We start from the raw sequence: 22,368 nt of genomic DNA on the forward strand, positions 1-22,368 counted from the left end.
ACACCAAAAGGAAAGAGGCCAAGGTGAGATAGGATGGGACTTGGGGCAATTATGAACAATAAGATACAAAAACGCCACAAACCAACTGTCATTTCTGAGGTGCTGGGAGCAAAAGCAGGGTACTGGGCGTGCCCCCTGCACACAGCGCCACCAAGCAAGGGGGCAGACCACCTAAGCCACCCCTGCTTCCCAGCCCACCAATTCACCCCTACGCATTTAAAGGACCAGCTTGTCACCCTCCCCCACTTGGGGAGCGATCGAGGGCACCTGTTACTTGGTTTCGCTCCCTCGCGCTGCAGCATGAATCCCAGTGAGGCCTTGCCTGAATTTCTCATCTGACCTCCTATCAATTTCTACTGATTAAAGAATCCAAGGACCCAGGTCGGTAACAAAGGCACTAAAATTGTGCAAATTCAGTGGTTTTCAGATTCATGCTTTTGGAACCCTTAGTTCAAATGAAATCTTTCTTGAAACCCTGACATTTCCTGGGTACTGGCAATTCAGGGCTGGGGCAGACAAGCCCCTGCCCTCATGCCATTCATGACCTGCTGGAGGAGATCCAACCTTACATACATACTGTAGGTGAGTGTGGCCACTGAGGAGGATCCGGGAAAGAGTTGCCCACTGCCAGGGCAGGTGGGCACAGTGGGAGACACAGCACAGGACACACCTTGTGTGCTGGTGGCTCCCAGGGCCCTCCTGTGTGAGGATGCTTGTTAAAAGTGTGAGTTTCCACCTCCCGGGATCGTGTTTCGGGAGGTCTGGAGTGGGCTCAGAAACCTGTGCGGCTTTAAATGCCCTGGTGCTTCTAACACACACCACCAACACAGGGAATTCTTATTAGCTAAATCAGAGCATTTACACTTTATCCGGAGGTCAGGGGATTTTAAACTTGGATCCGTGGTTCCTTTGACGGTTTCTGTAGACGTTTCGTGTGCTATTGAATACGCTGTATTTTTGCACATTCTACATTTAAATTTTTTTTTTTTTTTTTGCGGTACGCGGGCCTCTCACTGTTGTGGCCTCTCCCGTTGCGGAGCACAGACTCCGGACGCGCAGGCTCAGCGGCCATGGCTCACGGGCCCAGCCGCTCCGCGGCATGTAGGGATCTTCCCGGACCGGGGCATGAACCCACGTCCCCTGCATCGGCAGGCGGACTCTCAACCACTGCGCCACCAGGGAAGCCCCATTTATACTTTTCTAGGGAAGAGAATCCATCACATTTCCAAGGAAGGAGTTGTTTCTCCTCATTCCTTCAGATGCAGACTTTACCATTCAGGTGTGCCTGTTGATGGTGCTGGGGAGAGCCCAGAATCTGTGTCAGGCAGAGGAATGAGATGGGTTTAGAGACACAGGGCTGGGGGAGTTCATTTGCTTAGGAACTAGCGACACAGACCCCGTAGTGCACCCTTTGGAAAGCCCTGAAAGGACGATGTATTTGGGGCTGAGCTGGAAGAATAAGAAGGAAAGGAGGCAGCTGCAGGGTCGCTCGCAGGTCTACCACCAGCCTTCCCCGGAGAACTGGAGGCCAGAACTGGAGGAGGCAGGAAGAAATGGCAGGTCTTTGAATTTCTCCACCTTCTTGGGCAGAGGGGCCTCCATGGGGATCCATGATGCCGGATTGTTTATCGCCAGTTGGACCTCAGGGAACCAGAGGGAGCCTTATTCAGTGCCCTGAAGAGCTAATTAAGAATCACAATTAATTACTTTGTTGTATTCACAACAGAGGCTGAGGGATGAATTTCGTAGTTCCAGATCTAGAATCAGCTCCTCTCTGCCCCTCCATGCTCAGGTATTTGTCCAACAAGCAGATATCCAGACTGGACATGGGACTCTACCTCAGAGGGTCCCTTCTACACAGGCTCTCCTTCCAAAGCGTAGTAGCTAACATTTGGAAGTTTCTGGGGATCTGGCTCTCATTCATTTATTCAAGCAGGATTTGTGGCCCCTACTATGAACTCAGACAAATGTGGGGTTTGAGTAGGGTGATCATACAGAGTTGACCATTGAACAAAACAGGTTTGAACTGCATGGGTCCACATGGGCAGATTTTTCCCCACTAAATGAGCTCCAGAGCTACACAGTCCGAGGGTTAGCTGAATCCCTGGATGTGAAACAGCAACTATGGAGAGCCAACTATAAGTTCTAAGTGGATTTTTTTTTTTTTGATGTGGACCATTTTTAAAGTCTTTATTGAATTTGTTACAATATTGCTTCCGTTTTACGTTTTGGTTTTTTGGCCGCGAGGCATGTGGGATCTTAGCTCCCCGACCAGGGATCGAACCCGCACCCCCTGCATTGGAAAGCGAGGTCTTAACCACTGGACCACCAGGGAAGTCCCTATAAGTGGATTTTTGACTACCCGGGGGAGGGTAGGACTTAATCAAGTGGCCAGTTGACAGATCATTTTTGATGATAAACCACCATGCAATTTTGGGCACGCATCTCAGAAGGAATTCAGAGAATTGGATGACATCTCCTTATTTGTGTGAAAGGCTTCTCAGCATGTAGCGCTATAAAAATGGAAAAAGAAAATGATGCTGAATCCTGATTCATCCATAGATTCACAAATAATTAATTTCTTATCTGTTTCACTGAGATGTGTTTTCAGTATTTTCCTTTTTAGGTTTAACAATTACTTACAAAAATTTTTAATATCTATGTTGTTTTAATCAACTGTACATTATATTTTACATCAAAAATTAGTTGTAATAACTCAGTCCAGAAGCCTTTCTAAAAAACTCTTAGCATCTTTGGTCGCAGGAAATTATTTCAATTCCGATTTCTAAATATGTATTTGTGGTAGAGAAGTATGATAAGGTGAGCGATGAAAAACTTGCAACGGTAAAAAGTGCTGCATTAGCAAAAACAGTTCTGTAGGGGGAATGGAGTGAAAACATAGGTTCAAAGAGAAGAGGAACCGCCTAGAATTTCCAACTGTTAAAGAAGAGCAGGTTGTGGGTTTTGTTTTTTTTTTGTTTTGAAATAGATGAGTATGAAATCACTGCTGTGTTTGGATTTCATAAGATGTACTTTAAAGGGTTGGGGCAGTTTTATTTTAAAATGTAAATATTTACCAAATGCCAGAAATCACATCCCTCACAAGTTTTAAAACTTATGTGAAAAATATTAGATGTCAACTTAAAAATGTGCAAGATGGGACACATAATTTTTAAAAAATGGGGGAGGGGGCATACCTAGAGCAAAAGCCCTTTTGAACCCCAGCCTGATGGCTCCTCTGGCCCCTTGACTCCCACCTTCTCCTGGAGGGAAGGGTGGATGGAGGCCAGGACGGAGATGGCCCCGGCTGTGGCTCATGGAGACTGCAGTGTGGGGGAGGGGAGCTGCTCTACACTTCCCTCCAGATTCCAGAACAGGAACAGGCCATGGCCAGCTTGGGGAGCTGGGCCTCTCCTTCACGCTGAATTAAACGGCCTTCAGCTGGGGAGGAGGGGCAGCTATTGGGCTGGGCAAACGATACGGGACAGACCTGCAGGCACAGGCGGAGAGGGAGAACCGGCCCCAGGCCGGGGCGAGAGTCTCTGCAAATGCTGATGGACCCAGCCCACCGCCCTCGGCCCACACACGCCTTCAAACCTGAGGGGAGGCCGCGTTTCCACAGAGGCACAGTTTATTTCACAGACAGTGGAGATGTTGTTTCTGAAGGGGAGGCCGAAGCCCAGTCTCAGGTGTGGGCTGAGGGATTAGTTCCAGTCACCAAAGACGTACTTTGGTTTCTGCTATTTCTACCCTACTCCTTCTCCCAGCCTGTCGTCCCCCACGTGTCTCCTCCCCGTTTCGTCCTACACCGTGTATCTGGTTGGTCTAAGCGTGTACGGCTGCCCTGGCAACCTCTTCCTCCCCACCTGCCCCTCCCCAAGGCCCTGAATCGGTGGACTAGGCTGAGAAGAGGGCTCTCAGGAAAGGAGGCAGCATCCTTCCAAGGGTCCGAGGGGCAGGAGGATGGGGTATAGGTGAGGCTTCTCTAAGTGAGAGTCCCAGGGACGAAGCCAGTGGAATGAATCTTACTCCAGCTGCTGTGCCTCCCTCCAACTGCAGAGGGCGCCACAGAACTTACAGGCAGAAGGCAGGGGGTGGGACCAACCATCACCCCGCCGCTGGTGGGAAGACCCTTGCCATGAGTGGGGCAAAGGAGCCCCAGGTCTGTCATGAACTAGCTGTGTGACTCGGGCAGGCCCTCCCTGGCTCTGGGCCTCAGTTTCCTCATCTGTGAACAGGGCGACAGTGAGGATCCAGCCAGAGAGGCTGGTGTGGGCAATGCCTGAAGCCCTGTGACACGCCCTCCTCCGGGGGTTCCCGTGACTTCCCGGCTCAGCTCCCTCTCGCACTGAGACTTGGGGTCCAGCCGGCCCTGGTTCCCGAGAGCCCCTTGTGCTGCTCCATAGCCTCCCTCCTGCCGGCCTGGAGAGCTGGTCTCCCCCCTCCCTCTGCCCCATCAGAGCCTGCGCAGCCAGGGGAACCCAGAGAAAGGTGCTGGAGGAGGATGGAGAGGCTGTCCCGATGGTGGAGTGATGGGCGAGGTGAGGGTACTGAGGGTCATACAGCGGCCGTCTGCTTGATGCTGTGGAAGCTGATCCGCGTGGGTGACGTGGGGATGGACACAGCCCGGGCCCCGGGGACTCGGAGGGAGTGATGGTCCTGCCAGCGGTGCCACTTCTTCTTCACAGCCGAGCGCACCTGCGGGGTTAGGAGGCGGCTCAACTGGGCCTGTGGAGGCCAATCCTGGGTCCCGGCCAGTCCTCTCCCCTGCTCCCTGCCCCTTGCAGGGCCACCAAGGGAGGCTGGGGCGGCCCCCCTGACTGCCAGCCTCACATCCAGAGACCGGCTGTTTCCAAAAGCAGGGTCCTTCTCACCTCCTCTGCAGCCCTCACCTCCTCTACCTCCTGAAAGACCTGCATTGCTTACCACTGCACACAGCTGAGATGGAGAGCTAGTCATTTCAAGACCTGACCGTCACTGGTGCTGTTCTATTCTCATTTGTATTGCAATGGAAGAAGTTTTTCTGCAAACTGGATCATGTCCCCCACAGCCTAGCCTGGCACATGGTTGAACAGAATAACTGTTCCGTAAGCATTCATTGTTTGCTTGCTTTAGTGGCTCCTCTCCCTGCCCTCCAGCACATGCCGGTCTCCACTGTTGGACTTTCCTATCTGGGGTCTGCTTTAATTGACAGAGACCCAGGCATGCAGACCCCACCATTGCCCTGTGCACCGGCAGGTGACGAGGCCTCAGGATGGCACTGGCATTCCTCTGGGGTGTCTGGAAGCTCTCGGGCCCTGGGAGGGTGTCTGCTCTTTGCCCCAGCACCCACTGTGTGTCCTCACCCACCACAGGCCTGAGTGAACATCTCCCCCAAGTCTGCCGCGCTGGGATTCTGGGCCTTGTAAGCTAACCAAGCTTCACCAGAGCCTGGCTCCCTGGAGTCCACCCACAGGCGTGTGGCCTTCCCTGGGCCGGCAGGGGACAGGAAAGGACGCGCTGGTGTCTTTCTGCTCCCTGGGTCCATAAAGGCTTGGATGCATGGCTCGCACCTGACTTGCTCCTGGAAAGCGCTCTCCTGTCATCACCTGTGTTCTGGCTTCCTTCTTCTGTGAGCCCCTGTGGCCTGGGCTCCTGCCCACCCAGCTCTCCGAGTGCAATGAGAGAGTCGGTATATCGTTTCTGACCTGCAGAGTCAACCTTCTAAACTGGTTGGAGTCCCTCAGGCAGGATTCCTGTCTCCCCAAAGCTGGTTTCTCCAGACTTCCCCTCCCTTCTCCAGAGCAGAGCTGAGCAGAGCCAGGGATGCCCAAAAGGCTGGGGGGCTCCCCTCGAACTTCCCTGGAGTGGGGTCTGAGGACAGGCCTCCCGGGCCTGGTGTCATACCTCTCCATTGAAGAAGCAGTAGAAGACGGACACAAAGAAACCCTGGGAAGGAAGAGGGAGACGTCAGTGACCTGCTCAGGGAGCCACTCTGCCTGGGGGGTTGGGGGGTGGAAAGGGGACAGGATGACTGGGGGAACACTCTGACTCGGGACCCCGGAGGCTCAGAGCTGGGTAGGCACCCCCATCGTGGAGCAGGTGTACCGGGGTCCACCGCGAGTGACAGGCTGCCATGAGTCCTCAGAGCAGGGGCTGGGCCGGCAGGAGGTGCAGGCTAGGGTGACCCTGACCCAGTCGGGGGTGGGCCCACCTGGGCCCTGGGGTGGGAGTGACGGCGCCAGGGCCTGGGTTCAGGATGTGCACGCACTTGTATTTCAGTGCATACGAACTAAACCAAGCCAGCGAGGGCACGGGTGCCTGAGCACGCCAGGTCAGGGGCGCTCTCTGTGGCCGCATCCCACTACGTGCCCCACCTGGAATGACTGCAGGAAGGAGTTGAAATAGATGAACACGATCTGTGACAGCTCGTCCTCCCCAGGGCTGACGAAGAAGAGCATGTAGGTGACGCCCAGAAGGGGCAAGAGAACCAGGGTGGCCTTCACCGCCTTCCTGGGGAGGGGGGAAGGGTGATAAGACCCATCTGAGCCCCTGAGGCACGTGGGGCCTCACTCGCTGGCATCTCTTCTGGAAGCCTGAGCGAGGGCCCTGCCCAGAGGCAGGGGAATGGCCCAGATGGCCTCCTCATTCCTCCCCTGCTGAGGGTCAAGGCACCCATCACTCACCTGTACTGGATCGTCTCCGACGTGGTGGATGCTCGTAACTTTGTCATTAGGATCCTGACGATGTTGAACAGAAATACAAAATTGATCTGGTGGGACAGGGGGCAGAGAGGGAAAAAGGAAGGACCACGAGGTGGGGATGAGAGGAGAGGCAACCACCTCCCCTGTAACCCACTGAGAATCCATGTCCCACCCCACTCACCCCAGCACCTGCCTGGGGTCCCAAGACCTCTGCTCCTCCCTCACCGGGGCAGGCAGGTACCCCACTTGCCGGGTCCCCTGTCACCTGAGGACTCCAGAGCCTGCTTCTCCACACCCTGACCCAAGGGACGAAAAGCAGCCTTGGAGGCAGTGCACAAGGGCGCAAAGGTCACTCCTTCCTGAAGCGCCCAGGGCTCTGCCCGGCCCGCCCCCGCTGCTGCAGGGCCCCCACTTGTCAGCTGAGGGTCTCCCTGATGCCCTTTGGACAGAGGACAGCCCTGCCCTGGCGGAGCAGCCCCGGCCAGATGGCGGGATTAATAACTCGGTTGCTGGGGGGACTGATTAATCTCTCACCATTCGTCCCCTGCACCCAGGAAAACTCTAGATTCTTCGCAGACACGCCCGAGGCAATGGACATGAACAGGCTGCTGGGCTGACTCCAGCAGTTGGCTCCTGGAAGGGCCTCATTTATCTTCATTCTGAGCCTTCTCTCAGCATCGGAGCCTGCCACTCCCAGCCTCTCCCCGGGACCTGCCCGTGTGGCCTCCCGGGGCAGCCCTGTGCTGCATGTGGTCTCTGTGGGTGTGCAAGTGTCCTGTTAACCCGTGTCGGCTTGTCTGTGGTGTGCCTGTGTGCCGCCTTCTCCATGCTCCCCGTGGGTCTGTGCTCTGTGCTTGTGTGTTTGCCTTGGTGTGTTCCTGTGTGAGTGTGGACCTGGGGACACGGACACACCTGTGTCTCTCTTCATCCATCTCCAGGTGCGAGTAGACAGGAAAGTGAGTGTTGTATACCTAGCACCCTGGGGATCTCTCACAGGAAAGCACCCATGTGTCAGAAGGAGATACATATTAGCCCAGGGGTGTCTGCTGGCTCACGTGTGTGCACATGTCTGAGTATGTGCGTGTGTTTATGCACACACACACACACCCCTCCCAAGTCCTGGTCCTGAGACTCCGTCATTTCTGGAGCCTCCTAAGTTCTGAGGCTTGGGGACACAGGCAGACATCACGGGACACACATCCCTGTGGCCTCTGGCTCACCCCTAAGCTTGAGGATTCTCTGGGGCCCTGGGGGGCTCCCTCCTCAGCCACAGCCTGCTGTTCCAGTGACCACAGTAACACAGCCTGGTGAACCCAGGGTGAGGGGTGGTGGAAGCATTCAGCCAGGGCTGCCTACGGCCTGCTGCACCTTGCTTCCTCTTAAGGCCTATCTAATTTCCAGCTCCTGGGTTTCTGGTCTATTCCCTTGGATCATGAGGTCACTTTAACACATAGGCCGATCCTAATTTTCTCATACAAGTGATTCAAAATACTTGACCTTTTCCGATTCTTCATGACTTCTGTGAGAATAGAGGTTGTTGGAGTCAAAATATATTCTCATTTCTTCCACATTTCCCTGCATTAAATCTTATTCACTAATCGTCCATAAACCCACTAACCAATTCACTCAGTTATCCACCCACTCTTATCCATCTATCCATCCATCCATTAATCCATCCAAATATTACTCAACCATCCATTCATTATTTTATCTACCCACTCTCCCACCCACTTATTTAACACGTAACATTCATCCATCCATCTAAATATCTACTCAACATTCCATTCATCAGTTTATCTACCCACCCACTCACTCACCCACTTATTCAACAGGTAACGTACATACATCCACTAACCATCCAACCACCCATCCATCTAGTCAATAAGCAATTGCTGAGCACCTCTGGGCTACAGGGCGCTGTTCCACGTGCTGAGGCAAGAGCAGGGACAGGGGCTGGTGTGGAGGGTCTGGGAGACAAGGCCTTATGCCCTCTGCTCACCCTAGGCAGGAGCTGGCGATGCTGCCTACACCCCACCTCAGGCTGGTCTGTGCAGCCCCAAAGTCACTCTTTCCTTTTGGGCTTGGTTCCCAGCTTCTCCCTTTACAACATCTTCTCCACCTCACTTCACTGCAGGCACCTTCCTCCCTTCCCCAGGCAGCCGCTGACACCGCCCTCCCACCTGGTTTCCAAACCCTCCCTGTCTGCGCACGCGCAGAGGCGGGCAGGGAGGGAGGAAGGGGGACTGACATCTCTTCCTCCTTGGCTTCAGACACGGTTCCTCCTGTCCTTTAAACCCAGGCTGGGAGAGGTAGTCCCAGCCCTTGGGAGTGTCCTCTGCTCCCCTCCAGCTCTGGGTATTGGGGTGCTGCCATCACATCTCAGCTCCTTGTAGCGCACATTCACCAAGCCCAGCAACATAGCCAGCCTGCTTGTCCACCTGGATCTGTGGAGGCTAGTGAGTCTCAAAGGCCCAAGTCCTGAGTCCTACTGCGTTCAGGGCCCTGGCTGGGCCACAGAGAAAGCCCAGACAACTCACATCCCTGCTCACAAGGCCCCTGGACACCAGGGTTCTCCCACTAGAGTATGCACGTCAGAGGCGCTTGTTCCAAATGCCGCTCTTGGACACACCCCAGAGATTCCCGGTGGCAGGTGGGGGCCCTGGGATCTACATTTGGAATAGGGGCAGCCGGGATATTGCTGAGGAAGACATCACCCATGGAACAAAGAGGCAAGGCTTTCACCGGACAGACCTCATGTGCCACACACCATTCATCTGTAGCTGCAGGGGACAGTTCTCAGCTTGGGGCTTTCTCTGGTGCCAGAGGAGCTAGCTCAGCCTGAAAATGGGGAGAGGGTAGCTGGAAATGTGGGGATTCAAGGTCTCCAGGGCAACCTCCACTGATGGGGCATGAAGCATATGGGTAAGTAACCCTGCTTCCCGACCAGGGGTCAATTCTGAGACTCTTCTATGTGTTGCCCCATGGAAGCCTGCTTATCACTTAACCTTCATCGGTTTCCTCCCTTCCTTGTCCTCTACTCCCACCCCTCGTTGTGTTTCCTGGGACCACCTCCCACATGAACATCTGGCGCCAAGTCCTTGTCGCATGGCTCTAATTCCAGCTATTCCAATTGGCATCTGCGTGGCCTTGGGCAAATTACTTAATTAACGTTTCTGAGCTTCTGCTTCCTTGTCCGTCCAGTGGGGATAGCCATGGAGCCCGTCTGGGAAGGTTGGCACAGGTTCAAATACTCATGGAAAGCACTGAGCTCATGCCCTTCCCACGCCATCAACAGTGACAACAGTCTCCTGCAAACCCAACCAGCCAACTCACTTCCCAGAACCCAGAAATGAGCACGGGTCTCTCAGACAGCTGTGGACTGCTGGGGGAGTCCAGGGGTGGCAGGGTATCCAAAGGAAGGGATGGCGGGAGGTGGTGGGTAACCTGCCCTCCAGTCTCAGCTCGGCTAGCTATTAGTGATGACCTTGGGCAGCTGTTTCATCTCCCAGGTTCTTCATCTGTGAAACGGGGAGCATCATCCCTACTTCCAGGCATCGAGGATGTGAGGATTGGAAGTAATGAAGATAGAGCTTCTGGAAGGGCTGAGCTTGGAACCTGGAAGCCCTGTCCATGCATATAGCTGGGTGTGGACCGGGTCCAAAGGGAAAGACAAGCACGGGGCTCTTGGTGAGGGTGGAACCGCAGAAGGGGGCATGGAGAGGAGGTGGGAGTTGGGTATTGTCACTGGGCCTTCCAAGCCTGTCCCCCTTCTCTGTTCATTTCCTCACTGCTGTCCAACATCTTTGCAGAGGGGGCTCGCTTCCCACCCAAGCCAGCCTTCCTTGGCTGAGTCCCAGGCTCGTCAGAAGCCCTCTCCCTCCAGGATGGGCTCTCAGCAGCTGGTAGGGAGGGGATGGGTCTCACAGGGTTTCCGCTCACACTGGTAGAGGGGGGAATCAGTGACTCATTGCAGCTAGGACTCCAAGGACAATGATTCCCCCTTCTGACTGCTGCCAAGGACTGGCTTCTATCTCTGAAATGAATGGACCCCTGATGGTGGACTTTCAGGCAGTGGGTAAAAAACCTTCCTAGTCATCGCCAGTTCGTATACATCAAGGACACTCCAAAGATGGGGGGTCAAATGAATCCCTGAGGAAATTACAAAAAGGAGGAGAGTAAGGAAATAAAAAGAGATAAACAGTCATTGTCTCCAAGGTAGACCAAAGAAACCCCCATTAGGCACCTGCTGTGTGCAAGGGGGTGGTGCTCTCTCAAGCTTCGCGCACTGGGAGCAGGTGGCCCTTTAAGGAGCCTGAAATTAACAAGCCTGAAATAAGTCTTACGTAAATGCCAGTTTCTTATGGGGCTTTTTTGTATGTCTATTTTTTTTAGCGTATGATATATAATGGGTTCTTTTTTTCTGCAGAATGCAGCCTGGACTTAAAATCTACCTTAATTAAAGCTCGTTGTGGTTTAGAGACGTGGCGGCAATTATACCTTAGATGTTAATACATTTGGCAAAGGGCAGGGAGCTGGATGAGGAATAATTGCTCATTACGCTTCCTTTGTCCCACTGCTCCAGGCTGGGGGCGGTGGGCTGGGCCCTGGAGGGGGTCGCTGCGGGTAGAGGGAGAGCAGGTCTGGGGTGAACAGAATCCCGCGGACCCTTCTCTTGCCACCAGCTGCCCTCCTTGCCTGGCTTGTACCTGGCAAGGGGATGTCAGATGTCGGAGGCATTAGAAATCTGCCAGTCGGATTTTCTCTGCCCAGAACCTGAGGGCCAGAGAGGGGAGAGGGCTGAATCAGGGCGTGGAGCGCGAGGAAGGGAGAGCTGGGAGCGGGATGCCAGGCAGCGGGGGTGGTGCATACAGAGTGTGTGCGGGGGCACCGATCCAGACCCTGTCCCTCCCCAGCATCTCTGCTGGGTGGGTCCTCTGCTGTCCTCCTGGTGCCCAGCCCTGTCCCACTTCCCACTGAGGACCTACCAAGAGCACGAGGATGATGGGGCCCTGGTAGATGTAGTCCACCAGGTCGCCGGGCTCCTTGCCAAACCAGCACCTGCAAAGATGGAGTGGCTGTAAGTGGCCTGCTGAACCACAGCCTGGGGACCACTGCAGCCTCGGGGCCAGGGTCCTCTGTCTTGACTCTTTCTGAGATCCAATCTCCATGGCTGTTCCTTCCCCCGAAGCCTGGGTGGACAGCCCCAGCCCCACTGACCACCCTGGCTCATACCTGGGCTGCCTTTTGCCCTACATGGAGGGTCTGGTCTCCCCAGGCAGACTGAGGCAGTCCCTGGGTCTCCTCCCCCTTCTCCTTGCTCCCTCACCCCATCCCAGGATGCTGGACATGCAGGAGGCTCATGAAAGGAGAGCTGGGCTCCCCGTCGCTGGCCAGGGCCCAACTGCCTGTACCACCAGCTCCCACATTGCTTGGAACCCGCCTCTCCTTGTGCCAGGCACTCAGACGCACAGAGCAGCAGATGTGGAGGCAGGAGCCTTCTCCTAGCCCGATCCCTGGCCTCATTCACCCAGGGAAGGAAGCTTGCTGCTGTTAGAGGCTTGGTTATTCTTTGGGGATGCTGGGGGTGAAGAAGCTTCAGGGTCTGGAGGAAGGGCTGGCCCAGGACCCAGTCTGGCTCTGCCAGCAACTCCTACTGGACCTCAGAAAGGGCCCCACAGAGTTCAGGAAATTCTGTGTCTTCTGCAACTTCAGAGGTCATCCAGTGCACATTGCCTCAGGCAGGATTCTCCCCTGCAGCCTCCCAGCACTGTTCTTTTACTTTTCTTTGCTTAAACACCCCCTTTGATGGGAAGCTCACTACCTCTCAAGGCAGCCCTCTCACTCTTGGGCAGCTTTTATCGTTAGGAGCTCTCCCTAATGTTGAGCTCTCAGAACCCATGCCATTCCTGCCCCCTGCCCCCAGATCCCATCTGCTCCCTCCATCCTCAGTGACCCCTTGAATATTTGTATACAGATACTGACGTTCCTCTGTCCCCCCTTTTCTCAGCTGGTGGCACCCAACTTCCCCGCCGTTCCCTGGCTGACCTGCAGCTAGAATTGCCATCATCTGGGCCGAGGCCGAGTATTTCAAAGTCTCTGGTGCAGAGAGGGGCCCAGCACGGAACACTGCACCCCAGGAAGAGACTGGGATGCCAGAATAAAACAAGCTTCCACTGGCCTGGCCCGGGCATCTGTGAGGGGCTCAATACCACAGCTGGAGGTGCTCTGAGCTGAAAGCCTGGAGCCAGACTTGCCACATCCAACTCCAGGAGGCCGCCTTACCAAAGGCTAAGGGGGTCGTGCGTTGGGTGCTTAAAGGAACGATTCCTAACTCAATTCAACAAAGTTGACTTGACACCTATCGCATGAGTACCTCTGGGTGCCAAGGAAATGTTCTCAATTTAAGGACAGTGGAAAAGTGAACTGTCCTGGCGTGGCTGCAATTCTTGCCCCGTGGCTGACCTGTCCTAACATCCCTCTGAGCCCCATGGCTGGCCTATCCTTACTTACTGTTCATTCTCATAGTAGAGTTTGCCAATGGCCCAGGCGATGATGATGGGGCAGGGGATGCCTGAAAGAAGGACAGACACAGCTGCAGTGGACAGACAGATGGTCAGGAGCCCCTCTTGTAGAACACAGTGTGGGGAGGAACCACAAAGGGCTAGGATCTTGTTTCCAATCATCTAACTGCAGGCCATCCATGACCTTGAGGGGCCCTGTCCCTAGACCCCTGCCCCCATCCCTCCCTCACTCTCAACCATCCCCTCCAAGCAGGTCAGGGAGGTGAGGGGACAGCGTGATTTTCTGAGATTTTTTGATAGAGAAGTGGAGCTGGCCAGCTTTTCTTTTGAAGCCAGAGACAAAGGTCTTTGGATTGGCCATTCCAGGCAGGAAGAGGAAGGCTATTTGTGGACTGTCCTTTCAGAGGGACTATCTGCTTCTTCCTCTCCAGCATGGAGGGGAGTGGCTCCATCCTCGGACTGTCCTGGGGATGGTAGACAGGAATGCGGTCCGGTCCTTGGACCCAAGATGAAGGGAGGTGACCCTGTCAGCAGTACCCTCTCCCCACTAGACCCTGCAGGTCCCCCCAGGACCCTCACACCATCCAATGAAGAGGAAGAGCCGCTTGCGCAGGCGATCGGTGGAGTAGGTCATGACGATGGCCGTGTGCAGGTAGCAGCCCTCCACGAACATCCAGAAGAAGTTAGTCACCACGAAGTAGTTGAAGCTGGTGGTGATGCAGCGGCACCAGACCTGCGCGGGGCAAGCAGCAGTCAGTGGCTGCCTGGGGCCCAGGCCCAAGTGCACAGCTTGGGCGCTGATGGAGGGGAGGTCGTTTGAGTTGAGTCATGGACATGGCATTAAATACCCTTGAATCTCATTCTGGGAAGCTTCATCCTTTCTCTTCCACATTTTCCAGAAAGTGCCAGGCTCCCCTGGTACCAGGGGGTCTGACTTCTCACCAGTGTTTTCTAATCTCCTTTTTCATAAAAGAAAGAGGGAGTCTGACTCTGAGATTTTTGCAGGGAGAGGCTAGAATTGAACAGCACTGTCGTGTTTCTCCGTCACTTTTTTTTTGAGGGTCACCTTCACTTCACAGCGAGTCAGACTGGTTTCCGTTTCGGGATGGACTATGAAATTTCATGTAGAAAAAAATTAGTGAGTCAATTAAAAGAAAATTGTTATTGAACTAATACAGGGTCTGTGAAGGTGAGCTGCAGCGGTGGAGGTGATCCTCCCAAATCTCTGGGTTTAGGAGATTCTGGGCTTAGTGTCATCACTGCCGTCTCTGGAGGGAGACTTCCTTACACCGGGACCTCGGGCAACTGGCCATACCTCTCTGAACCTCATCGTGCTGCAGAGAAAAGAATAATCCCATCTTGCAGGTTGGTTCAAGATGGAGGTGGCAAAGGCAGGCGCCAAGAAATGAATGTTGGTGCCATTTGCCTTCTCAGCTGAGGGGAATTTGTCCCTGTCCCTCTGAGCACGGTTACTACCCCTCCCTCAGGGGACAAGCCTGCCCAGAGCCACCTTGGGCCACGGCCAGGTCTGGCCTCAGGCCAGAGCTCTTCTCAGCTGACCCTACCTGGCCATCTTCCCCAGGGGTTCGTCACCAGGGCACCGTCAGAGCTGAGGATGTGGGGATTGGTGGTTAGAGGAGCCCTGTGATAGGGAGCTGACTGTCCTCTTGGACAGCTCAGCGCCTCTCTGTCCGGATCTAACAGCCGGGCTGTCGGACAATCAATCAGCTGAGCTGATCACAGCCTCCGTGACTTTCCTCCATGGTCCCAGCCCTGATCTCGGGCCCCACGTGGCCATCTGTCTCCTCTGTTCTGAGAAAGTCCTGCTGAGGTGGAATGCGAAAGATCCCCTCCTCCCAATCTTGTTTTTCCTCCAAGTTAACGATGACAAGGCATCGTTAGAAACATTGGGCTGCAGGGCACCCCAAACTGACTGAATTCCGTTGGTGCTGAGGCAGGGCTCAACATGGGGCCAAGTGAAGCGTCATACCAGGCTGGGTGTGTGCTCAGGTCTAGCCATCCAAAGACGATGTACTGAAGAGTCTCTAATGGTGGGCCAAAGAGCTCTGCGCATGGCTCCACTCTGGGCTCTGGTTTTACGACTAGGACACGGCGCAACAGTGGCTGACACAAATCCACCATGGGCAGCGAATGTGCTGGCCTGCTCAAGACCCTGGTGGCCCAGATGTAGAGGCATCATTACAGTGCCATCTAACCTCCCTGAACCTCAGTTTCCACGTCTGTATAATGGGGGCGAAATCCCTACAGGTCTCTCATTGGAATGAATTGCTCTAAAGCTCAACAGAGGTTAATTTCAGCCTCCTTTTCTCTAAGGAATCTTTGGGAGGTGCTAAAGTCACAAGATGGGGAGTGCAACAGGATAACCCAAAGCCTGCTGTCAGGTTTGTGCTGCTCCCCAGACCCCGGCCTGGAGCCCCATTTCCCCACCCCTGGCTCTGGAGGGACAATGATTGGGTGCAGGTGAGCTCAGGTTCGGGTCTGCACGCGAGGACTGGGCAAGAGAGATGGGGGACCCCAGAGCCCAGAGCCCCCCAGGTCCGGCCCCAAACCTCTACCCAGAGACCTCATTGCTCTCATGCACTTCATGATCGATGAGCTGCAGCAGGAACCACGTGACATTTCGCAGGATAAATGTAGTGATGAGGTTCCAGTGAATCACGTTCCGCAGACAGCGGATGCTCCTGCGGGAGGACCAGGTCAGGGGTCAGCCGGGACAGGCTGCACCTGGGCTCAGAGTTCAGTTGGGGCAGGGGGCAGGGGGCAGCTGGCGTCATGGGTCAGCTGGGCCTGCGCCCCCTGCCACCCCCTCCTCAGGCAAGGGAGAGACTCAGCCTGGGGTGAAGGCAGGGTTGCACCAGGAACCAAATTCCCATTTGTGGTGACCACGGTTGGGTCTTCCAGAGCTGGCTCCCTTTTTGCCTCCGGCATGCCCGCCAGCGGTCAGTGCCCAGGCACCTCCCCAAGCCCTTTTTGTCCGTTGGCTCCAGGGACCCCGGAGAGGAGCTGAGAATGGGAGAGGTGAAGTGGGTGCTGTGGGAGGAGGGCAGAGAAAAAGCAGGGGCGGGGTGGACTCACCGCAGGGCCAGGAAAAGCAGGAAGGCAGCCACGAGGGCTGCCACAGACACGCAGTGGCCCAGGTAGTTGATAATGAGCGCGATGCGGTAGTGCAGGTCATACTTCCTCTGCTGGACACACAGACAGACACACGGGCAGACAGAGGCTTGGGGCATGTGGAGGGTGGGGCCAGGCACTCTAGCAATGGCCACCCTGTGCGTCCTGACCCTGGGGGCAGAAGAGGCTCCAAGTGTCACCACCACACCTGGCACCCAGAGCTCTCTCCTGTCAGCCCTGCGTGGCTCTTGGTATAAATGGCTGTGGTCAGGTGTCCCCTGTGCAACTGGAGGGCAGATCTGAGCACAATGTATTCTGAGTTATGCCAGAGATATGGGTATGTAGATCCTATTTTCTTTTTAATTCTGGAATGGGAGTTGCTACACCTGTGTTTCATCTCAGCTCACACCCTAAAGGGCTGAGCAACTGAGGGTGTATTGATTTATATCTCTGGGACTCAGTTTTGATATCTGTACAATGGAGCCAACCTGTCCTCCTGTCTCAGAAGCAGCGACCTATGGCAGGTCTGGGGGTGCCTTGGGATCAGTCTGCCCTGGGTGCAGCAGTGAGTGGGTACCTTATCTGTAGAGATTTTAAGAGCAATATTAAGACCAAATAAAATCAGTCTGCTTTTTATTATCACCACATGCTGGCAATTCTGAACAGAGGCAATGATAAAATACTCCTTCCTGCCAGGGCAGACTATCCCGCCACCCCACACCGCTTTGGTTTGCCACTGCTCAGAGGGGCTGTGAGACGAAGGTGACGGCAGAGGGCAGGAGGGGACCTCTTTCTCTCCTTTATGGCCCATCCCACTTGTCACTCTTGTGGCCCTCACTGCAGGCCCCTTTGGCTCGCATTTTGTAGAATCACTTTCTCAGGGCAGACAAATGTTTTTCCTCTGAACTTGGACTTCTTTTGGGGAAAAGTTTCAGCCCCGCTGGGGGCCGTAATGGGCAAAGGAGGAGAGGGATGGGGTGGGATGTATCATCTGGTGTCAGGAACGAGGCGAAGCTTCAAGAGGAAGGAGGCTGGCACCGCAGATAACACGGAGTCCAGCACCAGAGCAAGGGGGGCTGGTGAGGTCGGAGTGGGACCCAGCTTCCCCTGGGGACTGCCCTTCTGGGGGCTGCACTTGTTTCCACGTGGAGTCATAGAATCAGAATGCCAGACGGGGAAACTGAGGCCCAGAGGAGGAAGGAAGTCACACTGCCTGTTAGATGTCGGTGCACTGGTTACAGGGTCATCCCCTTCTCGTGCCATGTGCCACCTTGCTGGTGTCCTCCACCAGCTGAGCTCGCCTGAAAGTGAGCCTCTACGTCCCCTTCTCACAGGGCAGGGGGCATAGAGTGGTGGCAAGAGGTGCAAGAAAGGGGGGGTGACACAGGACTGGTTCTGCCACCCTTGGCATCCTCTGTGCTCTGAGTCCTACTACCTGTACAGGACCAGGGGTGAGGCAGGTGGGAGCCACTCACCTTATCATCCAAAATGGGCTCACACTGTGAGTAGTTGATCCGTGAAGCCCAGGTCCCATTCTCCAAGCACTCTCGGTAGGCATTCCCTACAAAAGATGCACCAAGAGGCGGGTCACTCCCCTCCTCAAGAACACTCCCTGGCTCCCTGGTGCCCACAGGATAAGGTCCCTATGTCTCAGCCTCTCTAGGCCGGGAAACACGTCCGAACGTTCACGTGAAAGTCATTCATGTGAAAAGTGCACAGAAGCCCTACCACTCATGGCACCTAAAAGGCATGATAAAACCCATTTTTGATACAATTTTTGACTAGCATTTTGTACACTCCCTTTAATTTTGTTTGAAACTGAACCCCACTGTGAGCCCTGGGATGTGGCTGAAGATTCACTGCTTTCAGCATGCCGAAGAGTTTCCATCCTAATCGCAATCATTTTATGCTCATGAGATCCATACTTTTCCCACCAGTGTCAGCACTTCCACTTTCACCATAGTCACTATTTATACAGCAGGCGTTTGCCCTGTACCAGGTCCTCTTCTAGCTGCTTTGTTTACACTCGTCCATTCAATCCTCAGGCAACCCCATGGAGTAGGTACTGAGATTAACCCATTTTACAGATGAGAAAACTGAGGCACAGGGAGATCAAGCAGCTTGCCAAGGATACAAAGATGAGAAGGTTCAAACCCAGAAAGTCTGGCTTCAGGGTTTATGTTCCTAACCCCTAGGCTACTGAGTAGTGGTACGGGAATGACAGCAATATGGGGAAACAGGACTGCGCTGCTGACCTTGAGCTGCGGCTGGCTGGGAGACCACCGTGTGATCTCTAAATGTTTGAGAACCTGGCTCTGTGTTAAAGTTGGAATGTGATGTGGGAAAAGACATTTCAGAGCATCAGTGTCTGATGTACTGAAGTGAGGGTTTTATTGAAGGGAGACGTATGAAGTTCAAGGAATGCCCATTTTCTTTAAATCCTAGTTTGACTGTCAAGATCTAGCTCCTAAGCCACGCTCTCCAGGTAGCCCATCGTCACTTCCAGACAGAGGAATGCCTCACACCTGATAACTCCAAAGCCCTCTGCCAGCCTCTGCTCTGCATTTCGCTGTCTTATGTACCCTACCTCCCCCGCTTACTTACAAATTCTAAACGATCTATTGTTTGGGGATAATTTGTACCAGCGTTCTGCTCTCTGGCTAATGGGCAGTTGTTTGTGGATTTTTCTTTTGGGCTTACGTTAGAATCACAATATAAAGCTAATTTTAAAAAAACAGCTCACAGAGTACAGAGTCACAGAGCTGAAGGGGAAACCTTAGATTGTTTTTGGAAGCAATGAGTTCTGAAATAATTAAGTTACTTTAAAAATCCACTTCCGCTGAGCTAACAGTGAGTTAAAAGCAATGGAGTTATGAAGGAGCACTTGCTGAAGAGCAGAAACAATGAGGGAGATTCTATTAGCCTAATTGTTTTTTAATTTGGTGCTCTGAGCTTATAGATTTTTCAAATTCGGGATTTTTACTGGCCTATTCCTGCCTCCTGGGCCTGTCACCTGTCAGCGAGGCCTGCCTCCGGCAGGTCCCTGGCCCAAGTGTGAGTCAGTCAGGCCTATGCTGGTCTGACACCGACTCTGACCCCAATATGAGGACACTAGCTCCTAGCCTCTGACCATGGCACCCAATTCCCCACCTGGGTTTTCTCCCTCTACAGGATTGTTTTACTACAGGTTGTATGTTAAGAGAAAGAAAGAAAGGTTGTATGTTAAGAGAATCTGATGCATAGGGTCAGTGATGTTACTGAACTAAAGGACAGAGTATGGAGTGAAACCAACAGGACCAATGTAAAGGCATTTTGGGAGGGTGGGTGATTTTGTAAAATGAACAGTCCCACCCTAATGGGGATTTAGAGTCCTTCTCAACAGGCCTGTGTGAGGTGAGACAGACCCTGGTCCTGGCTATGGTTCAAAGGGCAGAAAAATTTATCTTCTGTGAATGTGTTCCCAGATGTCATCTAGCTTTTCTGAAGTCAGTGCTAAGCTCCTTCCTCCAGGAAGGCCTCTTTGATTGCTTGCATCTCACGAGTCTCTTTCTCCTGAGCCTCCCAACGCCCCCAACCCTCTCAGTCCTGACAGCCTGAGCCCCACATTCCAGCCCTCGCTCATGACCTGGCCTCAGTTGTTCAGGTGGGTGAGTCTGGTGTCTCACATCAGTGTGGGGCTCCCTGAGGACAAGACCTCAGAACACTCATCTCCCAAGTATGATATCTTGTGGTGGTACTGACCATGGGGCGGGCTTGCGGAAAGGAGTGGGTCAGGATAGAGATGCTGCAGATCTGAGACCTTTCTGGTCCCTCACATCAATGCCCCTGGGGTACCAAGCTCCATGGATTCTGTCTCCTCTTTCTTTTTCCGGAGTCCATCTCTCTCCTGCCCAGCCTTCCACCCACTCTCTAGTCACCTTGCACTGGCACAACACCCTCCTATCTTGCCTCCTGGCTTCATCTCTTGCCCCCCTCGACTCTCTATCCTTTACCCCCACTGCCAGAGTGATCATGCTGATTTCTGAATAAAAGTCATCAGCAGCTTTTTATTGCTCTTGGGAATAAAGTCCAACTTTCTTGGTGTGCTATTCAAGGCCCTTGACACCCGGGCCCCAGCTGAACTTTCCTGACCCATCCCTACCACTCCACATGGCAGCTGACCTTTACACCAGCAGGCCTGGCACACACCGAGCTCCATACCGAGCCACCCCCCCGCACTCTCGCCCTTTACGCATGCACATATTCCTACAAACTCCTACTTATCTTTTAAACCCCAGCTCTAATGCCACCTCCTCCTGGAGGCTTCCCCAACACCCAAGGTATTACGTAATCTCTTCTTTTTCCCTCTAAACACCTCCTCTATGTCTTCCCATCTCTTGAAACATAGGTCTTCACACTCTATTGTCCTTGAACTACAGCCACATATCCATTTCATGCCACAGTCCGGTACACACACACACACACACACACACACACACACACACACACTGCTCACATGACTGAATCCAGTTTCACAAAGTGAAATTTATCTTGACCACAGCTATAATGTTTTTCTTTCTATTACATTCTAATGAATTATATTTATTCTATATACAAATACTAGTCACAACCCACTAAATTTACTTCACAATCCACTATCGTACAACATAGTTTGAAAAAGAAAAATCTCTTTTAGAGCATTTGCCGTAATTCACTATGAGTCTCATCTCTTTAGAATTGATCCTTCTTTTCTTTGCTACTGAACTTGAGCTCCCTGGGGACAGACAAGTAGGAAGAAACCATATTGGAGTCAACAGTTCCCTCCTCAGGAGTGAGCCATTGAGTATACGTGGGCTGAATCAAACTGACTCAGGTCTGTTGAAACCCTGGAAGGCAGGGTCTGAGATGTGGGATGTAGTGGTGGGAGGGAGCTTCCCTCTGGGGGCCCAGCCATGCCTGGGAATGAGGCTCTGGCTATAGACACTGGGTACCAGGGGACTGGAAGAGAGACGTTCCCAGCACTTCAGGGGAGCTGGCTAATGAGGACACTGCGCCCTCAGGCACAGCCTCGGACAGGAGAAAGTAAGACAGGAAGAGTCCCCCCTGGGACCCACAGGAAGATGCGCACAGAGAGTCTGAGGGCAGATGGTCAGGCCAGAATTGTGGGGATGGATGTAGTGAGGTGGGTGCCTGTTACCACAGCAACGCAGGCGCCTCCGCTGAAGATCGATGCCAATGGTGTGCAGTGTAGTCTGCCAGGGGCATTAGGGTCTGGGTGATGCAGGCAAGGTCTTCTCTTCCAGAGCTCTGTGGTCTGGGAAGCCTGGACTCTCCTGCAGCGCGCCCTGGCCTGTTGAAAGCCCTCATTACAATGTGCTCTGTCCCTTTCAGATGCTGACACTTTGACAAGAGCTTCTGATTTGGGCAGTCACCTGAGAGGTCCAGGAGCCTGGCTGGGAGAAGATGGAAGCCGAAATTCTAGCTGTAATTTTGTCTCTGGCTGATTAAGTGACCTTGGCTAAGTCCCGTCCCTCTCAGCCTCACTTTCCCCACTCATAAAAAGTAACGTAAACCGCTTCTCAGTGATGCTACTGGCATCTCAGGTGGGTCAAGTATTTGTTGTGTGGACCTAGCTATCTCCTTCCTGTCTGGCTTCCTTTTCAATCTGCTAACTGCCAGTAGTACCCTCAAGCCACTGTGACAACCCCAGACATCCATACATCACTTTTAAGCGCTCCCGAGGTTGGCACTTCTATCTCTGATAGTCGAACTGGCAATATATGGGAGATGGGGACCATGAGGGACCCCATTTTTTGGGGTGGTTATGAGGGAGAGAGTGCCAGAGACAGGCTGCGCATAGGGATGAGTGGGAATGTGGTGGAGGAGAAGCAATGTCGTCATTGGCTGTCGGGAAAGAAGATGACAAGAAGTGAGGGTGGGAGGGTGCTGACAGGGTGATGGGAAGGGCCAGAAGCAATATTTACCGAAGGGATGAGGTCATGTGCAGCACTGAAATTTTCAGCACCACGGACAGCAAAATGCTACCACTGCCC

At 53.6% G+C, this 22,368-nt stretch overlaps 1 protein-coding gene across 4 annotated transcripts in view; it reads right to left on the reverse strand.

Annotated features, from left to right (window-relative positions):
* Positions 1-3,615: 3,615 nt before the first annotated feature.
* The window catches only part of CRHR2 (corticotropin releasing hormone receptor 2), a 44,728-nt gene continuing 25,975 nt past the window's right edge, over positions 3,616-22,368 (reverse strand). For 2 of the 4 annotated variants that reach the window (XM_029233685.1, XM_029233686.1), the window contains 10 exons: positions 17,812-17,897; positions 16,301-16,410; positions 15,789-15,906; positions 13,784-13,937; positions 13,194-13,254; positions 11,669-11,741; positions 6,666-6,751; positions 6,357-6,492; positions 5,887-5,928; positions 3,616-4,698 (listed from right to left, as the gene is read on the reverse strand). In XM_029233685.1, the coding sequence (XP_029089518.1) occupies positions 4,558-4,698; positions 5,887-5,928; positions 6,357-6,492; positions 6,666-6,751; positions 11,669-11,741; positions 13,194-13,254; positions 13,784-13,937; positions 15,789-15,906; positions 16,301-16,410; positions 17,812-17,897 (1,007 nt within the window). In that variant the 3' untranslated portion in view covers positions 3,616-4,557. The remainder of the gene's footprint in view (positions 4,699-5,886; positions 5,929-6,356; positions 6,493-6,665; positions 6,752-11,668; positions 11,742-13,193; positions 13,255-13,783; positions 13,938-15,788; positions 15,907-16,300; positions 16,411-17,811; positions 17,898-22,368) is intronic. The other 2 variants (XM_029233684.1, XM_029233687.1) reach the window with 1 other exon arrangement.

The sequence above is a fragment of the Monodon monoceros genome, unplaced genomic scaffold, assembly GCF_005190385.1.
Source record: "Monodon monoceros isolate NGI ecotype Baffin Bay Population unplaced genomic scaffold, NGI_Narwhal_1 Super_Scaffold_2, whole genome shotgun sequence".
NCBI classification, from domain to species: Eukaryota; Metazoa; Chordata; class Mammalia; order Artiodactyla; family Monodontidae; genus Monodon; species Monodon monoceros.